The sequence below is a fragment of the Phoca vitulina genome, unplaced genomic scaffold (genome assembly GCF_004348235.1).
Source record: "Phoca vitulina isolate PV1807 unplaced genomic scaffold, GSC_HSeal_1.0 scaffold131, whole genome shotgun sequence".
Classification (NCBI taxonomy): domain Eukaryota; kingdom Metazoa; phylum Chordata; class Mammalia; order Carnivora; family Phocidae; genus Phoca; species Phoca vitulina.
In genome coordinates this window covers 107386-135073 of record NW_022589834.1, presented here as the reverse complement: position 1 = coordinate 135073, position 27688 = coordinate 107386, and the positions used below count along the sequence as shown (strand labels likewise).

At 38.1% G+C, this 27688-nt stretch overlaps 1 protein-coding gene across 7 annotated transcripts in view; it reads right to left on the bottom strand.

The window, feature by feature from the left end:
* PHKA1 (phosphorylase kinase regulatory subunit alpha 1) overlaps window positions 1-27688 on the bottom strand; it is a 141817-nt gene that overhangs the window by 108986 nt on the left and 5143 nt on the right. For all 7 annotated transcript variants that reach the window (XM_032399136.1, XM_032399137.1, XM_032399138.1 and 4 more), the window contains exons 3-5: window positions 23695-23742; window positions 21683-21851; window positions 1490-1572 (exon numbers count right to left, since the gene is read on the bottom strand). In XM_032399136.1, the coding sequence (XP_032255027.1) occupies window positions 1490-1572; window positions 21683-21851; window positions 23695-23742 (300 nt within the window). The remainder of the gene's footprint in view (window positions 1-1489; window positions 1573-21682; window positions 21852-23694; window positions 23743-27688) is intronic.

Below are 27688 nucleotides of genomic sequence, written 5' to 3'. Positions count from 1 at the left end.
GATTTTTTTAGTTCCTTCATTACCTCTACAGTCATTAATTGCAATTCTTCTCTAAGGAAGAGCTGTCCTTTCTCCCTCATTTATTCATTTGTTTATATCAGTATGAACTTATAGATATTTAGGTTATTCTCTGGGTTATAATAAAATATTATCATTACTTGTTTTGTTGCTCAAATTGTTCCAGCTTTAGCCATTGGGAGTTCTTCCAGGTTGGCTCCTGCACCCTTTGGACATGCCCCATTCTTTCTGAACACGTCCTCACTTTCTGTCACTACAAGATACTGTAGTTTCATCTTGTATTTTCCTCCCCCCAGCCCTAGAAACAATCACTTCTACAAGGAAACCTGTTTTTTTTTTTTTTTTTTTTATTACGAATAGTTACAATCCAAGACCTAGGCACTGGCTCATTGTCACTGTGGTGTCATTGCTTCTAGGCTCTCTCATTGAACAGAATTTGGAAATATCCATGTGTACACATGCATGTGTGCATGCACATACACACACACCCCCCTATGTTTGTTTCTATATTTACCTTAAATTACTTTTTATATCAAATCTCTGAGTTAAAGTGAAGCTTCTGGAAGGTAAGCCATATTTATCCCATGGCTAGCCTCACTTGTTCCCAAACCCAGCTCTACCCTAATTTGTGCAGCAAGATTAGAGTATGAGAAGGCACATGTCATTAATTCTGCTGCTGCAACCCCTGGCTGCAATGGAGAGGCCAGAGAACCCTGACCTGTACCCTGGACCTTAGCAGGCCTACGGTATCAGAAGGCAAAGTGATCAGTCAACAAATAAGGTCTGCTTGCATCAAATATATCTATGTTAAACTTATCCTTTTGGCAAATATGGAGTGACAGGCCACAGGTTTACGCTCCCATCTAAACCAGCGAGAAACAACTAAACAAATTAAACAATTAGATGACTAAAAAAACTGGACTATTTATGACACAGCCATTTTCAATACAGTGAACATTATGCAATGAAGAACAGTGATCCCTGAGAGAGGAGATGTTAAATATATTATGATTTAATATAAACCTACCTCATATGGTAGTTGTGAGAAAAAGGAACTATTTTTTGTATAGTAAGCACTGAATGTCTACAGATAATATTAAACATATGACTAAATTTTATGTCTAAGTAGCTAACTTACCCATTATACTCCCTAGCCATCTTGCTCCAGTTCAAGACCACAGACCACTAAAATAAGACAATTTAGCTCCAGATTCCCAAATACATGATATGAGATATTACAGAATTTGACAGGAGTGGAAGCATAGCATCTTGACCCTTTTGTCTCTGTAACTCCTTTGGAGAGAAGGCAAACAGAGGATGATGGAGCTTAGCAAAGAAAGAGGCTGAAGGCAATTTCTGCCAGAAGTTTTATAGATTGGTTCACTATGAGGGGCAGCATTAGGAGAAGGAGGGGGTTGTTCAGTATTTTTAGAAACATATGCTTAAAATCAATTCCCAAATGAGTACTTACAGCAGTTTTATATGCAGCTTCAATGTAAAACACAAGGTTCTGTATGAAATTGACTTCATCTAGACTGTGGATGATATGAAGTCCTGAGGAAAAAGAGAATAAGGATATAGAGCTGGTCAATTATCACTATAGGCTTTATAGGCAGCCACAGTAACTAACTGATCCCATTACTCCTAAGTAATGGAACAATGAGAGGCACTTTGATTCCTAAACCATAAAAGCAAAACCACAAATCAGACCTAGGCTAGTCTTCGACTATGTGAGATACCAGCATATTATAACATGGAAGAATTTTAACTGTTATTTGTAGGTTTCCATAGAAAGTCTCAGACTCCTAATTCTATAGGTAATTAATTTATAATGTACCTTAAGGTATCTGGAAGAAGAAAGACAACTATTTCAAAAAAGAGTTGGAGAGAGTCTAAATACTAAGCAAGAAGTAGAAAAAGATTATGGTTTTAAGGAAAACTTAAAACTATACTTTTTGGAGTAAAAAAATGATAATTATTCTAAATGTAAACTATACAAAGATAGTTATAGCTGACAAATGGAGTGTTTTGCATGAATTATCCATTTAATTTTTACATCAACCCTAAGAAGTAGGTACCTCTATTTTCTCCATGAGGCTTAGAGAGATTAAATATTTGCCTAAGACCATTTAACTATAAATAGTGAAACCAGACCCAACTATCATCTTCTGTTTCACTTCAGAGACTGAGTTCCTAACCAAGATGCTATACTGCTTCCCAGTATGTATAGTACGATACATTTTTCTTTAAAAATTAACTCCTCTCAAACAAAACAAACTCCTCTCCCCTCTCCTGTCCCCCCAACCCCTATAAAGAAATACCAACAGGCATACAGTGACTCTTTCTCCCACCCTGAATCACATCATTCCCCACCTGCCAAAACTCCTCTCTGAAAGAAGTCAGAATGGCTAAAATTAACAACACAAGACACAACAGGTTTAACTATACATTTGTAAAAACTCACTGAAATGTACATTTTAAATGGCTGGATTTTTTTTTTTTAAAGATTTTTTTATTTATTTGACAGAGAGAGGGAACACAAGCAGGGGGAGTGGGAGAGGGAGAAGCAGGCTTCCCATGGAGCAGGGAGCCCGATGCGGGGCTCGATCCCAGGACGCTGGGATCATGACCTGAGCCAAAGGCAGACGCTTAACGACTGAGCCACCCAGGCGCCCCTTAAATGGCTGGATTTTATTGTAGGTAAATTATACTTTGATAGACTTGAAAAAAGAGAGCCATTTATATGCTGAAAGACTGGAGTGCTGCATGAGGTATTCCAAATGGTAAGATTTCCAGGGAGGCAGGAGGAGTCTGCATTTTCACATTTTGCAAAGTTTGTGTGATATGTGAAGTGATCCCCTCACATTATTTAATATTAAAACGATTATTTAATTATGTAATATTTAATAAAAATTCTGTTACATAAAAAAAAGAAACCAGTCTTACCAGTTTCTTCTGTATCCTTTCAGAGCAATATTATGCATATATAAAAAGTATCAAAGAGTAGTATACTATATTGTACCTTGCTTTTTTCATATATACCTTGGAGACAATTTTAAAGAGATCTGCCGTATTTTTTTTAATGGCAACATGGCATTTCACTAAATGGCTAATTATATAACCATTTCCCTATTGAAAACATTTAGGTTGTACCTAATGCTTCATCACTATAACCAAGGCTGTAATGAATACATATATATATATGAATACATATATGATATATATGATACACATGAATATATATATGATATATACATGAGTGATATATTTATATATCTTTGTGCACATGTACCAGTATATCAAGGTAAATTCTTAGAAGAATTGCTGAGTCACAGATTTATGCATATTATTTTTTCCCAACATTGTATTGTGAACACTTTCAAACAAACAGAAAAAATGACAGAATTTTACAGTGGACATCTGTATGCACATCATTTGGATTCAAGCATTAACATTAACATTGATCCATCCATCAATCCATCTTTTTTGATACATTTCAAAGTAAGTTGCAAATATCAGTACACTTCTCCCTAAATACTTCACCATGTGTACATTAAACATTGATAATCATCACCAAGTTACTCTGCAAAGAAGTTCTACAGTTTACATACCAATCAGCCCTGCCTGCCTGTTCCCTATACCCTTGTCAACACAGGCTTTAATAAAAATCTTTGATCTTTGCCACTGTAATGAAGGAGAAATAAAATCTCTTTGTAGTTTAATTTGTAGTTCTTTTAATTGTGGGTAAGGTTGTGAGTCTTTTCATATGTTTATTGCCATCCACATTTCTTTTCCTACGAACTGTTTGGTTGTGTCCTTTGCCAATTTCCATGGAATTGCTGGTCTTTGAGCTACTGACATGTTGATGAACATTAAGGAAATTATCCTTTTATTCATCATATGTGTTGCAAGTATTTTTCCTAGTTTGTTTGAACTTTGACTTTGCCTACAGTATATTTTTCTTCTCAGAAACTTTTATTTTTCTTAAGATTTTATTTAAATTCAAGTCAGTTAACACACAGTGTATTATTAGTTTCAGAGGTAGAATTTAGTGATTCATCAGTTGCATATAACATCCAGTGCCAATGCTCATTATATCACGTGCCTTCCTTAATGCCTATCACCCCATTATCCCATCCTCCCACCCAACTCCCCTCCAGCAACCCTCAGTTTGTTCCCTATAGTCTCTTCTGGTTTGCTTCCCTCTCTGTTTTTATCTTACTTTATTCTCAGACTCTTTAATTAAGAAGCTTTATCCCATGAATGTTTCTGGTACTTCTATAATTTCATTTTTAAAAAGATTTATTTATTCATTTTAGAGAGAGAGTGTGAGAGAGTGGGGGGAGGGGTAGAGGGAGAGAATCTTCAAGCAGACTCTCCACCAAGCGTGGATCCTGATGCGGGGCTCAATCCCACGACCCATGCATGAGATCATGACCCGAGCTGAAACCAAGAGTCGGACTCTTAACTGACTGAGCCACCCAGGCACCCCTATAATTTCATTTTTTTTTGCATTTAAATCTTTTATCTATTGACAGAGGTTTTAGATCACAGAACTCTGTAACTTTTGAGCCAAAAAGGACTGTATGATCCATATCATCAAACAGCAAACTCCTCCTGATGCATGGCTCTGTCAAAACCAGCAACCACAGCACAGGGCAGTAGCATTAGCAATGTGTCTTTCTTGTAGCAGTAATGACCTTAACCTCTTGGATAGAGAGAGAAAAAAGAGACGAGAGTTATAATATTGGACATCAGCTTCACAGCTTTATCTCGTCCCCTTTGTGTGCCAGAGTGCTTGTGCAGAGACTGAGAGAAGGCAGACGGTGTGAAACTGGTTTTGTCCATCTCTCAGACTTGCGTCACAGCTAACAAATCACTATACAATTTAAATGCCACATTTCTATTATTTGTCCCTTTGCTCATGATATTGTTTAAACGGCCTTCTCCACATCTTGAAATCTAAACTGTTCATTCAAGGCCCAGCTCAAATTCTATCTCCTCTGTGATGCTGTCATTGATTCTTCTCTTCTGTGTTTCATAGAATTTTATTTTCCTTGCTCTAATGAACTTACTTTTTACTTTGTACTATAAATAAATCTGTACCTAAATTTGAAGGAGAGAACCATTTCTTATTTATATTTATAGTCCCCAAAAGTATCTCACATAGTATTGTGAATGGTATTAAATAATACTGAACAATAGATGTTCAATAATGATTTACTGAATGATCTTAAACAACCCTGTTAACCACAGGAGAGGGACCTGTCTGTTGAGGCAACACCATACATTCAGGACCTCTGCATCCTGTCCCCTCTGTGGAGCCAAGACACTGCTTGTAGAACAGAGGATACATAGAGATGAAATGAGGTAGGGCTGGGTAAGGCCAAAGACGGCAGTACTATTTAAGGCATACTAAAACATGCAGAGCTCCAGAAATGAGGCCAACTCAGTGGTCTATTCCACTTACATTGACTTGTACTCATCTATCAATAAGCCTCTCTCCTTCATTTTTAACAACGTGATTGAGATATAATTCACCCATTTCAAGTATATAATTCAATGGTTTTTAGGGCATGCAGTGTTCTGCAACCATGGCCACAATCAATTTTAGAACATTTTCATCACCCCTAAGAGAAACACTATACCCATTACCAGTCATTCCCCATTTCCTTTCATGACTTGATCTCCCTCTCCCTCCACCTAAGCAATCGCTAATCTACTTTATGTCGCCACAGATTTGCCTTACCGTACGTTCATCATACAGTATGTGGCCTTTCATGTGGCGTTCTTTCACTTATAATGTTTTCAAGATTCATACGTGTTGCAGAACGTATCAGTGCTTCCATTCTTTTTGTTGCTAAAAAAATATTTCACTGTGTGAATAAATCATATTTATCCAATTATCAGTTGATGGACATTTAGGTTGTTTCCACTCTTTGACTCTTATAAATAATACTGCTATGAACATTCATGTATATATACAAGCTTTTGAGTGAACACTGTTTCATTTCTTTTGTGCATATACCGAGGAGTGAAATCACTAGATCATATGGTAATTCTGCTTAACCTTTTGAGAACTGCCAGACTATTTTCCAAAGTGGCTGCACCATTTTACATTCCCACCAACAGTGTATGATGGTTCCAATTTCTCCATATCCTCAGGAACATTTGTTGTTTTCTGTCTTTTTGATTTTAGCCACCCTAGGGGGTGTGACATGGTATCTCGTTATTGGGATCTGCATTTGCCTAGTGACTAATAATGTTCAGCATTTTTTTCGTGTACTTATTGGCCATTTAAATATCTTCTTTGGAGAAATGTCAACTCAGATTCTTTGCCTATTTAAAATTAGGTTATCTTTTTATTATTGATTTGTGGAGCACTTTATATATTATAGATATAAGTCCCTTATCAGATATATGATTTATCAATACTTTCTATCATATTCTGGATTGTTCGTAACTTTCTTTAGAGATCCTTTGAAACACAAATGTTATTAATTTGATAAATTTCAGCTTATGTTTTCTTTAGTTGCTTATGATTTTGATGTCATATCTAACAGGGCTTTGTCTAATCCAAGGTCATGAAGATTTACTACTATATTTTCCTTAAGTGCTTGCTATGAACTCAATTGTGTCACCCTGAAATCCATATGTTGAAGTCCTAATCCTCAATGTGACTGTATTTGGAGATAAGACTTTTAGGGAAGCAATTAAGTTTTTTATTTTTTTAATTTTCATTTTATTTTTGTTGATTTTTTATGTCTATCCCTATTTTTATTTTGTTTTTCTTCTTTTTTTTTTCTTCAAGTTTTTATTTAAATTCTAGTTAGTTAACATACAGTGTAATATTAGTTTCAGGAGTAGAATATAGTGATTCATCACTTACATATAAAACCCAGTGCTCCAATGAATCGTTGAACACTACATCAAAAACTACTGATGTACTGGGGTGCCTGGGTGGCTCAGTCATTAAGTGTCTCCCTTTGGCTCAGGTCATGATCCCAGGGTCCTGGGATTGAGCCCCACATCAGGATCCCTGCTCAGCGGGAAGCCTGCTTCTCCCTCTCCCACTCCCCCTGCTTGTGTTCCCTCTCTCACTGTGTCTCTCTCTGTCAAATAAATAAATAAAATCTTTAAAAAAAAAAAAGCTACTGATGCACATTGAACATAATAAAAAAAAAGAAAAAAGAAAGCCCAGTGCTCATCACAAGTGCCGTCCTTAATACCTATCACCCATTTAGCCCATCCCCCCACCCACAACCCCTCCAGCAACCCTGTTTGTTCTCTGTAGTTAAGAGTCTCTTACAGTTAGCTGCCTTCTCTTTTTTTCCCTTCCCATATGTTCATCTGTTTTGTTTCTTAAATTCCACATATGAGTGAAATCATATGGTATTTGTCTTCTCTGACTGACTTATTTCACTTGGCATAATACACTCTAGATCCAACCACATCATTACAAATGGCAAGATTTCATTCTTTTTGATGGCTGAGTAATATTCCATTATATATATATATATATATATATATATATATATTTTTTTTTTTTTTTTATCACATCTTCTTTATCTGTTCTTTGGTCATTGCACTCTTTCCATAATTTGGCTATTGTTGATAATGCTGCTATAAACATCAGGGTGCATGTATCCCTTTAAATTAGTATTTTTGTATCCTTTGGGTAAATACCTAGTATTGCAATTGCTGAATCATATGGTAGTTCTTTTTTTTTTTTTTAACTTTTGGAAAACCTCCATACTGTTTTCCAGAGTGGCTGCACCAGTTTGCATTCCTAACAACAGTGCAAGAGGGTTCCCTTTCTCCACATCCTCGCCAACACCTGTTGTTTCTTGTGTTGTTGATTTTAGCCATTCCCAAAGGTGTGAGTTGATATCTCATTACACTTTTGATTTGTATTTCCCTGATGATGAATGGTGTTTGGCATCTTTCATGTGTCTGTTGGCCATCTGTATGTCTTCTTTGGAAAAATGTCTATTCGTGTCTTCTGCCCATTTCTTAACTGGGTTATTTGTTTTTAAGGTGTTGTACTTTATAAATTCCTTATATACTTGGATACTAACCCTTTATCAGATACATCATTTGCAAATACCTTCTCCTATTTTTTAGGCTGCCTTTTAGTTTTGTTGATTTTTGCTGTGCAGAAGAAGCCTTTTGTCTTGTTGAAGTCTCAGTAGTTTATTTTTGCTTTTGTTTCCCTTGTCTCAGGAGACATATCTAGTAAGAAGTTGCTATGGTCGATGTCACAAAGGTTACTGCCTGTGTTCTCTACTAGGATTTTGATGGTTTCCTGTCTCACATTTAGCTCTTTAATTCACTTTGAATTTATTTTTGTGCATGGTGTGTGAAAGTGGGCCAGTTTCATTCTTCTGCATGTTGCTGTCCAGTTTTCCCAACACTATTTGCTGACGAGACTTTTTTCCATTGGATATTCTTTCCCCCACTGTCAAAGATTAATTGACCATATAGTTGTGGATTCATTTCTGGATTTTCTATTTTGTTCCATGATCTATGTGTCTATTTTTGTGCCAGTACCATACTGTTTTGATCACTACAACTTTGTAATATAATTTGAAGTCCGGAATTGTGATGCCTCCAACTTTTTCTTTTTCAAGGTTGTTCTGGCTATTCGGGGTCTTCGTGGTTCCATACAAATTCTAGAATTGTTTGTGCTAGCTCTGTGAAAAATGCTATTGGTATTTTGATAGGGATTGCATGAAATGTGTAGATTGCTTTGGATAACACAGACATTTTAATAATGTTTGTTCTTCTAATCCATGAGCATGGAATGTTTTTCCATTTCTTTGTGTCATCTTCAATTTTCTTCATCACTGTTTTATAGTTTTCAGAGTACAGGTTTTTTACCTCTTTGGTTAGGTTTATTCCTAGGTATCTTATGGTTTTTGGTGCAATTGTAAATGGGATCAATTCCTTGATTTCTCTTTCTGATACTTCATTATTGGTGTATAAAAATGCAACAGATTGCTGTATGTTGATTTTATACCCTGCAACTTTACTGAATTCCTGATCAGTTCTAGCAATTTTTGGTGGAGTCTTCAGGGTTTTTTTTTTTTTTTAAGATTTATTTATTTTACAGAGAGAGAGAGAGGGAGAGTTGGGGGAGGGGGCAGAGGGAGACAATCTCAAGCAGACTTCCCGCTGGGTGGAGAGCCTGATGTGGGCTCAATCCCATGACCCATGAGATCATGACCTGACCCAAAACCACAAGTTGGACACTTAACCAACTGAGCCATCCAGGTGTCCCTAGGGTTTTCTATATACAGTATCATGTCATCTGCAAATAGTGAAGATTTTATTTTTTCCTTACCAATTTGGATGCCTTTTCTTTCTTTTTGTTGTCTGATTGCTATGACTAGGACTTCTAGTACTATGTTAAATATCAGTGGTGAGAGTAGATATCCCTGTCTTGTTCCTGACCACAGAGGAAAAACTCTCAGTTTTTCCCCATTAAGGATAATATTGTCTGTGGTTTTTTTTCATATATGGCCTTTATGATGTTATGTTCCCTCTAACCCTACTTGTGGAGGACTTTTTATCATGAATGGATGTTGTACTTTGTCAAATGCTTTTTCTGCATCTAATGAAAGGATCTTATGGTTCTTATCCTTTCTTTTATTAATGTGGTGTATCATGTTGATTGACTTGAGAATTCTGAACCACCATTGCTACTGAGGAATAAACCTCACTTGATCGTGGTGTGATTCTTTTAATGTACAGTTGGATTTGGTTTGCTAGTATCTTGTGGATAATTTTTGCATCAATGTTCATCAGGGATATTAGCCTGCGGTTCTCTTTTGTGTAGTGTCTTTATCTAGTTTTGGTATCAGGGTAATGCTGGCCTCACAGAATGAATTTGGAAGTTTTCCTTCCCTTTCAGTTTTTTGGAATAGTTTGAGAAGAGTTAACACCTCTTCTTTATTTTTTTTAAAGATTTTATTTATATATTTGTCACAGAGAGAGAGAAAGAGAGAGAGAGAGAGAGCACGAGCAGCGGGAGCAGCAGAGGCAGAGGGAGAAGCAGGTCCCCCGCTGAGCAGGGAGCCCGATGTGGGGCTCGATCCCAGGACTCTGGGATCATGACCTGAGCTGAAGGTAGATGCTTAATGACTGAGCCACCCAGGCGCCCCAACACCTCTTCTATAAATGTTTGGCAGAATTCGCTGGTGACACCATCTGGCCCTGGACTTCTGTGTGTAGGGAGTTTTCTGATTATTGATTCAATTTCTTTGCTGGTTATTGGTCTGTTCAAGTTTTCTACTTTTTCCTGTTTCAGTTTTGGTAGTTTATGTGTTTTTAGGAATTTATCCATTTCTTCCAGGTTCTCCAATTTGTTGGCATATAGTTTTTCATAATATTCTCTTATAATTGTTTGTATTTCTCTGTTGTTGGTTATTTCTCTTCTCTCATTTGATTTTATTTATTTGGGTCCTTTCTCTTTTTAATAAGTCTGATTAGAGGTTTATCAATTTTATTAATATATTCAAAGAACCGGCTCCTGGTTTCATTGACCGTTCTATTGTGTTTTTAAATTTTCTATATAATTTAATTTTGCTCTAGTCTTTGTTATTTCCTTCCTTCTGCTGGTTTTAGGTTTTGTTGTTCTTTTTTTAGCTCCTTTAGGTAAGGTTGTTTAGATTTTTCTCACTTCTTAAGGTAGGCCTGTATTGTAATATACTTCTCTCTTAGGACTGCTTCTGCTGTATCCCAAAGGTTTTAGACTGTTGTGTTTTCCTTTTCATTTATTTCCATGTATTTTTAAAAATTTCTTCTTTCTTTTCCTGGTTGACCCATTTATTGTTTAGTAGCATGTTATTTAACCTCTATGTATTTGTGGTCTTTCCAAATTTTTTCTTGTGGTTGACTTCAAGTTTCATAGCCTTGCGATGAGAAAAGATGCACGATATGATCTCATCAGTACTGGTTGAGGCCTGATCTGTGACCTAGATCTGTTCTGTACATGATCTGTTCTGGAGAACATCCAACGTGCATGTGAAAGGAATGTGTATTCTGCTGCTTTGGGATGGAATGTTCTGAATATATCTGTTAAGTCCATCTTGTCCAGTGTGTCATTCATATCCATTGTTTCCTTGTTGATTTTCTGCTTAGATGATCTGTTCACTGATGTAAGTGGGGTGTTAAGGTCCCCTACTATTGTTGTATTATTATCAGTGAGTTCCTTTATGTTTATTATGAATTGTTCTATATATTCGGGTGCTCCCATGTTGGGTGCATAAATATTTACAATTTTAAGATATTCATGTTGGATTTTCCCCTTTTGATATATTATGATACAGTGCCCTTCTCGTCTCTTGTTACAGTTTATTTTAAAGTCTACTCTGTCCAATATAAGCATTGCTACTCTGGCTTTCTTTTGATCTCCATTTGCATGATAAATGTTTCTCCATCCCCTCACTTTCTAATCTGCAGGTGCCTTTAGGTCTAAAATGAGTCTCTTGTAGGCAGCATATAGTTGGATCTCGTTTTTTTTAAAATCCATTCTAACACTCTGTCTTCTGATTGGAGTGTTTAGTCCATTTACATTCAGAGTAATTATTGATAGATATGTATTTAGTGCCATTTTATTACTTGTTTTGCCATTGTTTCTGGAGATTTTCTCTGTTCCTTTCTTGTGTTTGTGACTTTTGGTCTTTCCTTTCCACTCAAAGAGTCCCCCTTTAGTATTTCTTGCAGGGCTGGTTTAGTGGTCATGAACTCCTTTAGTTTTTGTTGGTCCGGAAACTCTTTCTCTCCTTCTATTCTGAATGACAGACTTGCTGGAGAGAGGATTCTTGGCTGCAGATTTTTCCCATTCACCATTTGAATACATCATGCCACTCCCTTCTGGCTTGCCAAGTTTCTGTTGAGAAATCTCCAGCTAGCCTTATGGGTCTTCCCTTGTAAGTTAAGGACTCCTTTTGTCTTGCTGCTTTAAAGATTTTTTTCTTTATCACTATATTTTGCAAATTTAATTACAATATGTCTTGGTGTGGGCCTGCTTTTGTTGGTTTTGATGGGAGTTCTCTGTGCCTCTGGATCTAGATGTCTGTTTCCTTCCCCAGATTAGGGAAGTTTTCAGCTATTATTTCCTGAAATAAATTTTCTGTCCCCTTCTCTCTCTCTTCTTCTGGCATGCCTACAATATGAATGTTATTACATTTGATGGAGTTACTGAATTCCCTAAGTGTATTCTCATGTTCAGCTTCCTCTCTTTTGTTCAGCTTCATTATTTTCTGTTATTTTGTTCTCTACATCATTTATTCATTTCTCTTCTTTTCCAGCTTTGTGTTCATTGCATCAAGCCTATTTCCATTCTCAGTTACTGCATTTTTTCTGATTCTTTTTTATTTCTCTTATCTCTGTGGTAAGGGCCTCCCTGAAGGCTTCCATTCTTTTCTCAGGCTCAGTTAGTACCCTTATGATTTTTGCTTTAAATTCTCCATCAGGCATGTTACTTCTGTTTCACTTAGATCTCTGGCCATGACCTTATCTTGTTCTTTTATTTGGGATGAATTCCTCCGTCTTGGTATTTTGTCTAAATCTCTGGCTTCTTCTGTCTGTTAGGAAAGCCCATATGTTTCCTGCTCCTGAGAATAAAGAAGTCATATAGTGTCCAGGGTTTGGTGCTTCAGGACGTGTCTCTGGTATGTGTTGCATGCATCTGCTGTCATGTTTTGGTTGCTCTATCCTTCAGGCCAGGCATCTGCAGAGGCTCTCCTTGCCTGAAGTGGGCAGTGTTTGGTCCTTGGCCATGATGTGGCACATTTTAACTAGTTTTAACTAATGCTCTTGTCTGGTTGTCAAATGAGACCTGACACCATTTCCAGCAGAACTGAAGCCCTGCTGAACTCTCTGGTCAGGTGACGTGGTGTGGGCAGGTTTTTCTGCTGGTCTTCCGGGCACAGGACCTGCCATGCTGGGACTGAGGCAAGCCTGACTGAGAAGGGCAGTCCCGCAAGAACACAGGGGAGAGGGGGCTTGGTGTAAGCATGTTTGGCAGCCAGTGTGGGCAATGTGTTGCTTCCCACAGGTGGTTTTGTGTTTATGGTGAGGGGCAGGGGAAGGAAATGGTGCCAAACAACTCCTTTGTCCCCATAGAGGCATCTCTCTGAACTCTGCCTCTCAGGAACATGCTCCAGGAAGTGCAAATAATCTCCCCTCTGTGTGCCCCAAGTGCCCTTCGGATTGTTGTTTCCACAGAATCTGTCCCCCGGTTGTTTGCCTGCCTTCTATCCAGGAGAAGGGCAGTGCCCTCATGGCTCCATCCCAGCCAAGCCTGCTGATCTTTAAAACTCCAGTCCTTAAGCCCTGCTGGTTGCAAGAACTCACGAAAGTAAGCCCTTCTCATTTTCCCAGCCAATGGCTTTGAGGAAACATTCTCCTTGTGCATTCTAATGTGCTCCTCCCTCTCCCCCCCGCCCTCTCTCCTCTCTCTTCAACCACAGCTCTCTCCCTTTGGCAGCACCCCATGATCTGTTTCTCCCCTAAAGCATGTCTACATACTTCCTACCTTCTTTGATGTGGCTTCTTCTGCCCCTTAGTTGTGCAGTTTGTTCTGTCAGTCTTCAGGTTGATTTCTGGGGTATTCAGAATGATTTGAATAGTTATCTAGTTGTGTTTGTGGGACAAGACAAGCTTAGGGTCCTCCTACTCAGCCACCATCATCTCAAACTTTTCTATATAATTGTATATCTTTTAAAGAAGTTGAGAGGAAATTACATATTTACATTTTGTAATATTAATCTTATAATTTACCATTTCTGGTGGTCTTCATTTGTTCCTGTGGATTTGAGTTACCATTTGGTATTATTTCCTTAATTCAATATTGCTTTGTTCCCACACACTTACTTAATTCTGTCATTATCAAATACATTACACTTTTATATGCTATAGCCCCAGTGATACAATTATACTATTTTATACAATTGATTTTTAGATCAGTTAAGAAAGAAGGGATATGTAATTATATTGCATTTTATAATTATTTTTACCACTGTTTTTTCTCTATTTTTATCTTTTTTTAATTTATAAAAAATTCATTTTTAAAAAAATTATATTAGTTTCAGGTATACAATATCATGATTCAACAAGTCTATATGTTTCCCAGGGCTCATCAAGTTAAGTGTACTCTTTTTAAAAAATTTTTTTACCTATTTTTTTAAAGTAAGCTCTATGCCCAACATGGGACTTCAACTCATGACCCTGAGATCAACTGTCCTATGTTCTATTTACTGAGCCAGCCAGGTGCCCCAAGTTAAGTGTACTTTTAATCCCCTTTATCTATTTCACCCATTCCCACTCCCAACCAACCTCCCCTCTGACAACCACCAGTTTGTTCTCTGTATTTAAGAGTCTGCTTTTTCATTTTGTCTCTTGTTTCTTCATTCGTTTTTTAAGTTCCACATATGAGTGAAATTATATGGTATTTGTCTTTCACAAGTAGTTTTTTTTTTTTTTTTTTGGTATGGATTCCAATTACTATCTGGGGTCACCTGATTCCAATATGAAAAACTTCTTTTAATAATTCTTATGCAGTAGGTCTACCAGCAACAAATTTTCAGGTTTTATTTATCTGAGAATGTCTTCATTTCACTTCATTTCTGATAGTTTTGTTGGATAAAAGGTTCTTTGTTGACAGGTTCTTCTTTGAATAATACATCATTCCACTTCCTTTGGGTCTCCATTTTTTTTTCTGAAGAGAAGTCAGTTAATAACTTTATTTGGGTTCCCTTGTACATGACAAGTCATTTTTCTCATATTGCTCTCAAGATGTTCTGTTTATTTTTGGCTTTTTAATATTTTTACTATGATGTTTCTGGGTGTGGATCTCTATTTATCCTACTTGGAGATCATTGAGCTTCTTTGATGTATAGATCAATGTTTTTTTATCAGATTTGAGATGTATTCAGCCACGATTTCTTTGAATATATTTTCTCTCCTTACTCTCCTTTGGATACTCTCATTACACATGAGTTGATGCTCTAAATTGTGTCCTACATTTCTCTTGGGTTCTATTCATTTTTATTATCTTTTCCTTTTGTTCTTCAGATTGCATAATCTCTGTTGATCTATCTTCAAGTATGTTGATTCTTTCTCCTGCCAGCTCAAATATGTTCAGCCTCTCTAGTGAAATTTTCAAAAATAGCACCAGCATTTTTCACAGAACCAGAACAAACAATCCTAATATTCGTATGGAACCACAAAAGACCCCGAATAGCCAAAGAAATCCTGAAAAAGAAAAGCAAAGCTGGAGGCAGCATGATTCCAGATTTCAAGCTACATTACAAATAATCTGTAGTCATGAAAACAGTATGGTACTGGCACAAAAACAGACACGTAGATCAATGGAATAGAATAGAAAACCCAGAAATGGAACCACAACTATATGGTCAACTAATCTTCAACAGAACAGGAATGAATATCCAATGGAAAAAAAGACAGTCTCTTCAACAAATGGTGTTGGGAAAACTGGACGGCAACATGCAGAAGAATGAAACTGAACCACTTTCTTACACTATACACAAAAATAAATTCAAAATGGATGAAAGAGCTAAATGTGAGACAGGAAACCATCAAAATCCTAGAGGAGAACACAGGCAGCCACCTCTTTGACCTTGGCCATAGTAATTTCTTACAAGACACATTGTTGGAGGCAAGGGAAACAAAAGCAAAAATGAACTATTGGGACTTCCTCAAGATAAAAAGCTTCTGCACAGCGAGGAAAAAATTAAAAAAATTAAAAGGTAACAGGGGCATCTGGGTGGCTCAGTCACTTAAGCGCCTGCCTTCAGCTCAGGTCATGGTCCCAGGGTCCTGGGATTGAGCTCTGCATTGGGCTCCCTGCTCAGCAGGGGAGTCTGCTTTTCCCTCTGTCCCTGCTCATGTTCTCTCTCTCACTCTCTCTCTCAAATAAATATATAAAATCTTAAAAAAAAAAAACCCTAAAAGGCAACATATGGAATGGCAGAAGATATTTGCAATTGACTTATCTGATAAAGGGTTAGTATTTTGTATGGATAGAGGTTTCTATGATTTGTTTTGCATAACTGACCACCCCAACCTGTACCTACACAGGTGGGATAAAGAATGTTATTTGTGACACTTGTGCTGTGTAAGTGACCTTGGGAGCCTGATTAGTTGACATTAGCTGGCTTCTAGGTCAGAATTGGCCCTTCTGGTCTGGATGCCAAGAGCTATAAATTTTGCCTTACATCCCCTCCAGCTCCAGGCTGGGCTGCCGCCCCCGCCCCAGTGGAATCTGGGAGGGGAGGCAAGCACACCTAACCCAGGATCCTTGAATATGTAAAGATATGATAATATAGGACTGCAGCTTGCTCCAAATTGCACACAAGCAAACAACTGTTTAACTTCAGACCCCATCACTTGCCATGTCATTTGACCTATAAATATGGCCCTTATGGGGACGGTCAGTTGGAAGTCCCACCTGAGGGGAGGACTCTCCGTCCAGGCCTCTCAATCAGGTCTCCGGCCTGGCTATCTCCAAGGGGCTTCCCCAGCTAATGAGACTGGATGTTGTAAGTACCCAATTTGATGTAACTCTGTCTTATTCTCCTTTTCTGCTTAGTATTGCCCTCATCTATGTGTAGATTTCCCTTTTCTTCTTTCTGTTTCTATTAGATTTTTATAATATCAATAAAGTATTTTTTCCCCTTTGAAACTAAGAGTATGGCTGCCGTGAATCTTTTCTTTAGAACAGTTAGTATCCATAATCTGTAAAGAATTTATCAAACTCAACACCCAAAAAACAAATTAATCCAGTTAAGAAGTGGGCTGAAGACACAAATAGACATTTTTCCAAAGAAGACATCCAGATGGCCAACAGACACATGAAAAGATACTCAACATCACCTATCATCAGGGAAATACAAATCAAAACCACAATGAGATACCACCTCACACTGGTCAGAATGGCTAAAATTAGTAAGTCAGGAAACAACAGATGTTAGTGAGGATGTGGAGAAAGGAGAACACTTGTACACTGCTGGTGGGAATGCAGACTGGTGCAGCCACTCTGGAAAAGAGTATGCAGGTTCCTCCAAAAGTTAAAAATAGAACTACCTGATGATCCAGAAATTGCACCACCAGGTATTTGCCCAAAGGATATAAAAATACAGATTTAAGGGGCGCCTGGGTGGCTCAGTTGTTAAGCGTCTGCCTTCGGCTCAGGTCATGATCCCGGGGTCCTGGGATCGAGCCCCGCATCGGGCTCCCTGCTCCGCAGGAAGCCTGCTTCTCCCTCTCCCACTCCCCCTGCTTGTGTTCCCTCTCTCCCTGTATCTCTCTCTGTCAAGTAAATAAATAAAAAAAAAAACAGATTCAAAGGGGTACATATACCCTGATGTTTATAGCAGCATTATCAACAATAGCCAAACTATGGAAAGAACCCAAATGTCCATCAACTGATGAATGGATAAAGAAGATGTGGTGTATATATACACAATGGAATATTACTCAGCCATCAAAAAAGAATGAAATCTTGCGATTTGCAATGATGTGGATGGAGCTAGAGTGTACTATATGCTAAGCAAAATAAGTCAGTCAGAGAAAGACGAATACCATATGATTTCACTCGTATGTGTTATTTAAGAAACAAAACAGATGAACATGTGGCAAGGGAAAAAAAAGAGAGAAGGAAGCAAACCATAAGAGACTCTTAACAACAGAGAACAAACTGAGGTTTGATGGAGGGAGGTGGTTGGGGGATGCATTAAATGGGTGATATGTATTAAGGAGGGCACTTGTTATGATGAGCACTGGGTGTTATATGTAAGTGATAAATTACTAAATTCTTTTCTGAAACCAGTATTACACTATAGGTTAACTAACTAGAATTGAAATAAAAATTTGGAAAAAAAATAAGTTACTATACTTTTCAACTCCAAAATCTCCATTTGGTTCATTTTTATCTCTTTTTTTTTATTATTATGTTATGTTAATCACCATACAGTACATCATTAGTTTTTGATGTAGTGTTCCATGATTCATTGTTTGCATATAACACCCAGTGATCCATGCAGAACGTGCCCTCCTTAATACCCATCACCAGGTTAACTCATCCCCCCACCCCCTCCCCCCTAGAACCCTCAGTTTGTTTTTCAGAGTCCATAGTCTCTCAAGGTTCGTCTCCTCCTCCGATTCCCCCCCCTCATTCTTCCCCTCCTGCTATCTTCTTCTTTTTTTTTTTTTTTTAACATATAATGTATTATTTGTTTCAGAGGTACAGGTCTGTCATCTCTTTATTGATATTCTCTATTTGATGAAATACTTTCATCATATTTTCCTTTACTTTGTTAAGCATGGTATCCTTTAGATTTTTGGACATTTTTATAGTAACTGCTTTGAAGTCTTTGTCTCCTAAATTCAACATAATGGTTCCTCTCAAAGGCAGTTTCTGTTACCTGCTTTTTTGTGTGTGTTGACTCAGACTTTCCTGTTTCTTTGCATGTGTCATACGTCTTTGTTGCAAACTAGATTTTGCGGATAATATGTTGTAGAAACTCTATAGATATGTCGATACCCTCCTATATGGGGCTTGTTTATGTTTACTTGCTATTTGTTTAGTGACTTGGCTGGACAATTTCAATGAACTCTATTTTTCCCACAGTATGCAGCCTCTGATGCTGTTCCTTGGAGGATGTAGCCTTGGGCATACACACTGTCACCTAAGGAAGATCACAGTTTTTGTTTTAGTCTTCTGTGGTCTATTAAGTGTCTGCCTCTGTTGGTATCATACTCAGCTGTTAACCTCCACCAATTGCCAGCTGATTGTATATTGCCCTGAAGTAAAAATTGTTCCACGGTCTCATCCAGTTAAATTCAAGACCCATTTCAGGATTTTGAGGCCAGCCTTTGACACTTGTTCTAACCCTAGGATAACTCTTTTTAGCTGTCTCTGTCCCTGATTCTTTGCTAAAACTTCTAGCTAGTCTATGGGTTAGTGTGTTGCTCTAATTGAGCATCAGACGCCTCATAATTTCTTAGAACAAAAATCTTCACTGTTTTTCAGAGCGCCCTTAGACTTGAACTTTCCCACAGTCAGTTCCAAATAAAGTCAGTTTTCTTGAGAGGGACTATGGAGCTTTTCTGTTCACGTGGCCTACCTTTCCTTCCATGCTACTAGCAAGGTGGGCCAGGCCTATTATTCTTGGACTGCTCTGCCTGGGGTTAAGCTCCATGAGTGGGACTGAGGAGTAGGAACGGAGTTCCAGACCTCTTAGTTATTCTTGGCTAGACCAGAGCTTCTGTAACACAGAGGTGGGGAGAATGAGAAATGCTGGCAACCTCTCTCGGGGAGAGATCATAGCCCTAAACCAGGAGCTAGGGGAAGAGGAAGCCTTATATTCTTGGCTACATCCATGCTCAGTAGTGCTTGTGTCATGGTGAGCGGGGAGAGGGAGGGAGTAGGTTGTGGTCTAAATGCCACACTCTCACTGCTCTTATCAAGATTTAGATTTGCTTGAATAAATGTTTCTCTACTTGCCGTATGCCCTTAGGACAACGTCCAGTGACTAAATGGTCGGTTTTCTTAAAAATATATTTTCATAATTTATGGTTATTTTGCTGGGGGGGAGGGCAGTCAGCTTCTGTCTAAGCCTCTCTTTTAACCAAGGTTGAGATTTTTAAGAGTTCAAACATGTGCAGAGAATTGCTTCCATGAAAGATGAAAATTTTCCATAAAGATCTTTCATATGTTATCTACTGATTATCTCTCACATCTATCCTTTTCATCCTCAAGGCTACTGCCTTACATATGTTCTCCATCATTTCTTGCCTAAAGTATTTCACTAACCTCCTGACTAGTCCTCCAGCATAATTTTCTCTCCCATTCCATCTATCCTCCTGCAACTGAGCAAATCATCTGAAACTTTCTTGACTGTTTACCTTGAGTGGTTCTCTAATGACTATAGACTAAACTCCAAACTACCTAGCATGATTTACAGGCCCTTAAACAGCTAGCTCCAACTTTCTAGCTTCAGCTTTTGGCATTTTTCCAGATCTGTCTTATACTCTAGCCATAGAAGATAACTAGTCTTACCTTGGTGGCCAGTATCTTTCCAATTTTTGTGCTGTAGCCATGCTATTCCCTTTCCTTCTCTGACTTGTGAAATTCTACTTATTCCTATTTACTCTGCAAAGGCCTGATCAAATTATTTTTTTAAATATTTTATTTATTTATTTATTTGAGAGAGAGAAAGAATGAGAGAGAGAGCACATGGGGGAGGAGGGCCAGAGGAAGAAGCAGACTCCCCACTGAGCAGGGAGCCTGATGTGGGGCTTGATCCCAGGACCCTGGAATCATGACCTGAGCCGAAGGCAGATGCTTAACCAACTGAGTCACCCAGGTGCCCGGCCTGATCAAATTATATCCATCTTTTTTTCCAAGCACCTACCAAAGTCAGCTTATTAAGGTGAAAATCAAATATTAAGTCAGAAATCAACAAATATTTGTTGAATGCGTATGTCTCATATAAGCCTCTTCAGTATATTTCTGCTTCCTTTCTGGACTCAAAATGAAAACCATAAGAAATATTTAGGCAGTTTGCTTTGTAGGAAAACACTCCAGAGTTGGTACTAAAAGAATATTAGAAATGGAGTTATAGCTGCCTTCTATTTAAATGCATAAAACTTAAAAATATATTTACTCAGGGATGAACCTCCCCTCCAAAAGATGGGAGTATGTGGGTAGCTATGTTATAATTTTAATAAAAGGTAATTCAGGTTCTGGGCTGTGCACTGCAGAGGGAAAAAAAAGGAAGGCTTTATCACCAAATATTTATTTATGCAAGAAAAGGAGAACAAGAATATTCTGGGACAATTCTTATCCTGAATGCCCTTAGTACTTAGTTCTATAGCCAGATAGAAAGAGAGGGAAATTAGAATGTCAAAAATGTAGTATTCTGAGTACATTTTAATTACTCAGGAAGATCTGGAAAAGGTCCTGTTTAATTTACAAACTGAGTATAATCAGATTCATTGTCCTCCCCAAGTTAGGAGAAATGAAAGGGAATTATGTTGGTTCTTACACTTGCCTTTTTCAGGTAAAGCACCTAAAGCTAATAACAAAACCATCTGAAAAGGGTATATTATTCAATAATAAAAAAAATCAATATTTGAATTCTGATTCCTAAGTTAATTCCCTTAATATAATTTAGATGCCTTGTTTATAATATATACATAAAGAGTAGTATAAAGTAGGTGATTCAGTTATGTTAATACTTACTAAAGGCTGGTCAGTGCATAGCATGAGAACAAGCAATAAACCCTAGCCCTTCTTTCCCATGTCACCATCTCATGGTATCTGAGGCATAATGAAAGATAAAGATAAAAAATACCCACCTAAATAAAATCTACCCCAGATTTCTTGGTTCTCCATTCTTAAAAAAATTAATTAGTACCCCAGACTTGTTTTTCAAGGTAAAAGAATACTAACTAGACCTCAGAGAGTTGTTTCTCTGTAAAAAATTTGCAAAATATTATATTTCCGCTGTGTGTCTTTGAGGAACGTCAACAGCTATGTCGTTTTCCGGTCAACACCTTGGGAGAAGCCACACGTGCCAGAGCACGTGCTCCTTACTGCAGGGGCTCCCAGCCATTCTGTCCTGGTACTGACCTGAGGCAGTCATTTGCGCTAAGAACAGCAGGTACACGGAGGTAGCATCCAACTGCAGGTGTCCCCACTGGTCATCACCCACTACAGTGGCACAGGTTTTGGTATTGTACTTGGCGTGGAGGCTATCCTTGGTACTCTGACTATACTTGAAGGATTCTACTTTATGCACCTGAAGAAAACAAGAACAGTAAAGGAAGGCAATGCAGAAACTTCGTCCCATATGCCATCCTTCTGTAGTACTCTAACATGTATCACCGCATTTAGTTTTCAGGCGATGGTGAATATTTGAAGTACATTGTTACTTCTTCCCCCCCCCCCCCCCCCCGGCACTAAGGCAAGTAGGAAAGTCTGCTGTTGCTGTTTTTTTTTTTAATTTAAGCAATTCAATTATAAATTCATGCCAGTTAAAGCCAGCTATTTCCTACTCACTACCTCTCTTTTGCTCTTCAGATGGCTGTTTTGTCACACTGTAGATACAAACCGAGATGCAGAGGGGTTGAGTGTGAACAGCCTAGTAAGAGACAACTGAGTTGTAAAAAAGATTCCTTTGTTCCTGAAACAGAGGGAGGAATGTTGAGGGAAATTAGGATAAGGGGATCTATTTTGAAGGAATACTGAAAAGAGCTGGGGAGAGATACATGCAGTGGCAGAGAAAACGTATGAACGAAGGCTGAAACCAGAGGTCAGAAAGGAAACATCGTGCAAGGGACCAACTGAAAGACTTTGTTCCTGAAACTGAGGTTGGATTGTATGTGCATCTGATATGTGATAGAAACTACTATACCTTTAAATAAGGTTCATGAAGTTGGTGGCTTTAAACCTATTTGGTAAGGTGGAAAATAGAAAATACAATATCTAAAATACAAAAAGAAAAAAAGGAGCAGAGAAGGGGAAAAAAGAAATGATGGCAATGAGCTACCCCAGGCGAGAGAGCACTGATAAAGAAGTTCAGAAGTCTGGAGTTGATTTCTTTCTACTTTAGACTTGTTGGGTGCCTGTGGATAGTCACTTTATTAATCTGGGCCTCGACTGCTTCTTCTAATAAAATGTAATCTTGGTCTCAAGAAAGTCAGTTCAGATTCAATGTGTGCAGCATGTGTAAAGATCTCCTAGGATAAAAGCAAAACACTTTCTTTTCAGTAAAATACTTTTGAATGAAAAAAAACATAAACCCAAGAGATAAACCATAGGATGCTAAAAAAATTTGCAGTGTGTGTGACAAAACATTAATATCCATAATGTATAGCAACTCCTCAATTAGTCAAGAAAGAGACAGCCCAAAATAAAAATAGACAAAGGACTTAACAGGCAATTAACAGAGGAAATGCAAGTTTTCAATCTACACAGGAAAGGATGCTCAACTTCATTCAAGGTCAGGAAAATGCAAATTAATGCAAGCAGATATAAGTCTTTGGCACTAATCTCTAATCCTAAAATCTAAAATACTGCCACAAAAGTTCTTCCTCTTTAAGTTCTGTGCCAAAATTCACTTGGTGGCAACACTTGATTCAAATTGACATGGGGCTATTTGTAGTCTTTTCTTATTTCACTGAGTGTGAAAATGCATGTTTCTCTATGGAGAGATTAATGTTTTTGGTGATACGGTGCTGTTCTGGACCTGCTGAGAGCATAATATCCTAGTATCTGTGCTGTACTGAAAAATCTGAAAAAGTCTGAATTCCAAAATTTATCTGGTCCTAAGGGTTTCATATGAGGGCTTATAGGCCTGTATCATCTTTACTCAATGTACGTAATTGCGTGTACAATAATGATGAAGTCTACTAAAAAGGCATTTGTAGAGGGGAAAAAAAAGACTGGAAAGAAACATTTCAGTGGTAACTGGGTGGTGAGAACACGGGTGACATTTCCCTCCTCGATTCTACAAATTTTTCTAAAATTAGTGTCTACTATTTGTGAAATCGAAAGAATATAAGCTATGAACAATTCCTAAAGGGTAGAGACACTATTACAATGTGCTTTTATTACAGGGGGAGCTGTTAACAATGCCATACCTGTCTGATCATGCAGTGCAGCAGGCCCCTCATCAGCTTCACTACACTCTGCAGAAATAAATGGAAACAAGACTGTTATAAACACCCCTAGATGCAGGAACACTTACTCAGCAACTGCGGTTGGTACATGACCTTTTCAGAACAAGTAACCCTATCCAGGGTTCCTATTTACATGGCATTTACTTTATAGGCACACAGAAGAGCTAAACTGCAGCTAAAAGTGGAATCAAAAGCTGCAGTTGGTGCCTCCTTCAAGTCAAAAAAAAAAAAAAAATCCAAGCTCCAACAGGTTTATATAAAACCAAGCCAACCATCCTGTTAGAGGACATTCTGCTTGGAGAAAAGACAGCTCAAAATTCCTAAAGCTATGAGGATATTTTATCATAGATCCTATGGCCTAGAGAAGCCAACATCATCATTTTCTTTTTTCTAAAGTAGCCAAGACTTATCTTCAGGAGTTCACAGAAATATTTATCTGTACATTTTCCTTAAAGAATAAATGAACTTCAATTCAGAATAAGTGTAAAGGGGAATTGTTAGTGCAACTCAACCTCTTTTCCATGAAAAAAAAGCTACAGCCATTCTTCATTATCAAATCAACACTCTTTCTCTTACTAGGGCTTGGCAATTTCTAACGCACTTAGTTTTCCAATCACATTCCAAAATTCTGATCACCAACTATATACTGTACTAGTTGGCATAACATAGTAATAATAATATATTTAATTATAATATGGTATAGTAATAATATGCTACACTAGTTATAGTAAATGACACTAGACGGGCCCATCAACAGAGGCACGGGTAGGCAATATGTTTTGGAAAAACATAGCATCAAATGGCTTCTCCATTTCTTTAAGCTTTCCGTTTCACAGTCCAAAAGAAATACAACCAGGTTACTCCAAGGAATGCTAGCTCAGAGGTGGCTTCAGGACATCCCTGAAAACTAATCTGCTTGGGAGCCAGATCACTCTGTCATTCCTTCAAAACACTGAAGTGGGACTATAAGCAACAGGCATGATAAGGATAAGTATCTATTAAATTATGCTCCAAGTCTTTATGTAGTCTTTTATTGAGAAAAAATAAAAAGTGTTTCCTTGGGAGAGTTCCCTTTCTTAAGTAATTTCTGTCTACAAATGGTACCCTCCCCTTACAGAGCAAGGGAAGTGTGTATATATATATACACATATGTATGTATATATAGATAGATAGACAGAGAAAGCGAGAGAGAGCGAGAGAGAGCAGGCAGGCAGTATATGATCTCGTCACCTTTTAAAGCATGAAGCATTTATTATAAATAGTGAAACTGATTGCAACCCCTATAAGAAAAATCTCTATCACAAAAAAGGGGGGGGTCACCTGGGTGGCTCAGTCAGTTAAGCATCTGCCTTCAGCTCAGGTCATGATCCCAGGGTCCTGGGATCGAGCCCTGCATCGGGCTCCCTGCTCAGCGGGGAGCCTGCTTCTCCCTCTCCCTCTGGCCACCCCCCCCACCTGGCTTGTGCGCTCTCTCTCTCTCTCTCTGTCACGTAAATTAAAAAAAAAAAATCTCTATCACTACTTTGACCCTAATGGAAGAGACCATCCTTTTAATATACCCTGTTAGAGAAAGCATTTAACACAGCCTCCTCTGTGGGGAACTTGATTCAATTCCGAACTATCTTCTACATGTCACCACATACTCACAGGTTTCTATCACATTCTTTCAACTTTCTTTACCATCAAGCCCTGTTACTGCCACCTACATTTTCTTTTCTTTTCTCTTTTTTTTTTTTTTTTTGAGAGAGAGAATGACCACAAGAGCAGGGAGGGGGAGGGGCCACGGGAGAGGAAGAAAGAATCTTAAGCAGGTTCCACGCCCAGCACAGAGCCCTACAGGGGGCTCAATCTCATGATCCAATGCTGAGATCCTGACCTGAGGTGAAATCAAGAACTGGACTCGTAACTGACTGAGCCACCCAGGCACGCCTATGTTTTCTTTAACTTAAACAGCAAACGTGGGAATCATGGACCCAGGGGAGAATTCCTAATTCCACTTTTGTCCTCCTGGAATGGCCACTGCCAGTCATCTCTGTTCTCAAGTTCTAACTTCCAAGTCAGGATAAAATTAATAGAAAGCATGGGGATATAGGAATGAGGGAAACTATCTGTACTTGGTGTTCCCCCAAACTGGCCATTTTCTGTTTCAGTGTTCTAGTTAGCATTAATTATACATGTTCATTCATATAGTAGCACTTCTAACCACATCAAGTGCCACCATATCTATGTAAGTATTCATCTCTCTCTCTCTCTCTCGCTCTCCAGCTATATGTACAATCAGATGTTTGTTGGGCATCTAAAATATATAAAACACTCTACCAGACTCTGTGGAACATAAAGATAAGGGGGAGACAGAACACAAAAGTTAAAAAAAAGTAAACTACAAATATAGTCTACCTAACAACTCCTAGTTATCCTTTAAAATCCATTTCCTCTGTGCGTCCTTCCTTGCTTTGCTCAAAGTAAAGACATTCCTGCCTCTGTGTCCCACAGCACTTTCTATTGTACTTCTCTCCTATAGATATTGTGCCTACAGTATCTGTCCTAATGTATTGTTTAACTGTTTGCTTATATATCTGTCTCCTCCATTAGACTATAAACTCCTTAAGAAAAAGGGACAGAGACCAGGTTCAGAAATAAAACTTTAAGTCAATGGACTGAGCAGACTTTATTATTATTATTATTATTATTATTATTAGAGAGAGAGGGAGCAGGGGAGGGGGAGAGGGAGAGAGAGAGAATCTTAAGCAGGCTCCATGCTCAGCACAGAGCCCTCATGACCCTGAGATCCTAACCTGAGCCGAAGTCAAGAGTCAGATGCTTAACCCACTGAGCCACCCAGGCGCCCCACACAGGCTTTATTTTTAAAAATGTATATTCCATGTTTGCAAGTAACCCCCAAATCACTCATCAAAAAAATTGCGTGTGTGTGTATGTGTGTGTGCATGCATTTTGAGAGAGGGCGGTTGCAAGTATGACCAAATATTAACAATTTAGTGAATCGGGATAAAGAGTCTATACAAATATGCTCATTTTACTATTTTTAAAACTTTTCTGTAAATTAAAAATTTTAAAAATAAGAAGTTGAGAGCTAAATATAAACATTTTGTCCCGTTTTGTTTTTTTATATCTAGCACAGGGCCTGGCACACGACAAATTACATAAAGTCTGCTAAATGAAAAAGTGAACATGTTGAATGGTACAGACCACAAGTGATCTAGAAATTCCAAGAAAGTAGTCCCAGGAAAGAAGTGGTCACTATACAATTGAGTGGTGGTCTTATGAGGATAGGAACCACAGAAAAAGTGGGAGTGGTGCTGGGCTTTGAAAGGGGAGTATTAGTTCAGATTGGAAGACAACAGGCATTAGGGGTGGAAGACACAACTTGTAAAAAGATTTGAAGGTGAGAATGTCCATGACTTCCAGGGAGGAAAAATTCAAAAAGACTTAATCTGTAGTCATTAAGTCCAGGTTGTGTTCATGGCACCACCGAATTCCAGCCTCATCTCCAAGCTTCAAACCCTTCACTTGTAAATTGGGGAAGATAATACCTAAATCACAGGGTCCTGTGAGAATAAAATACTAGTAATTATGGGGAAGTATGTAGTACAACAAAAAGTATTTACACAAATGTCAGGTATTCTTATTAAGGGATTGTTAGAGGAGTAATGAAGACACCAAACTGGCTGGAACTGGGGGTGACAATGCAGGGCACCAGAATGATACGATACTGAAAAAGCAGGCTAGGACCAAGCCCCAGAGAGTCTTGCCTATCAATCTCAAACATCTGGATTTTACTGGTAGGGAAATGAGAGCCAGAGAAAAATTGCTGGGGATGCAAATGGTATGATTTGAATTTTCACAACAGTGTTAAGTGATCAAAGTCTAGACTGTGGTTGAGGCAGAAGGGAATAGAAAGGAGATGAATTCAGGAAAAATTATAAGAATCAACAGA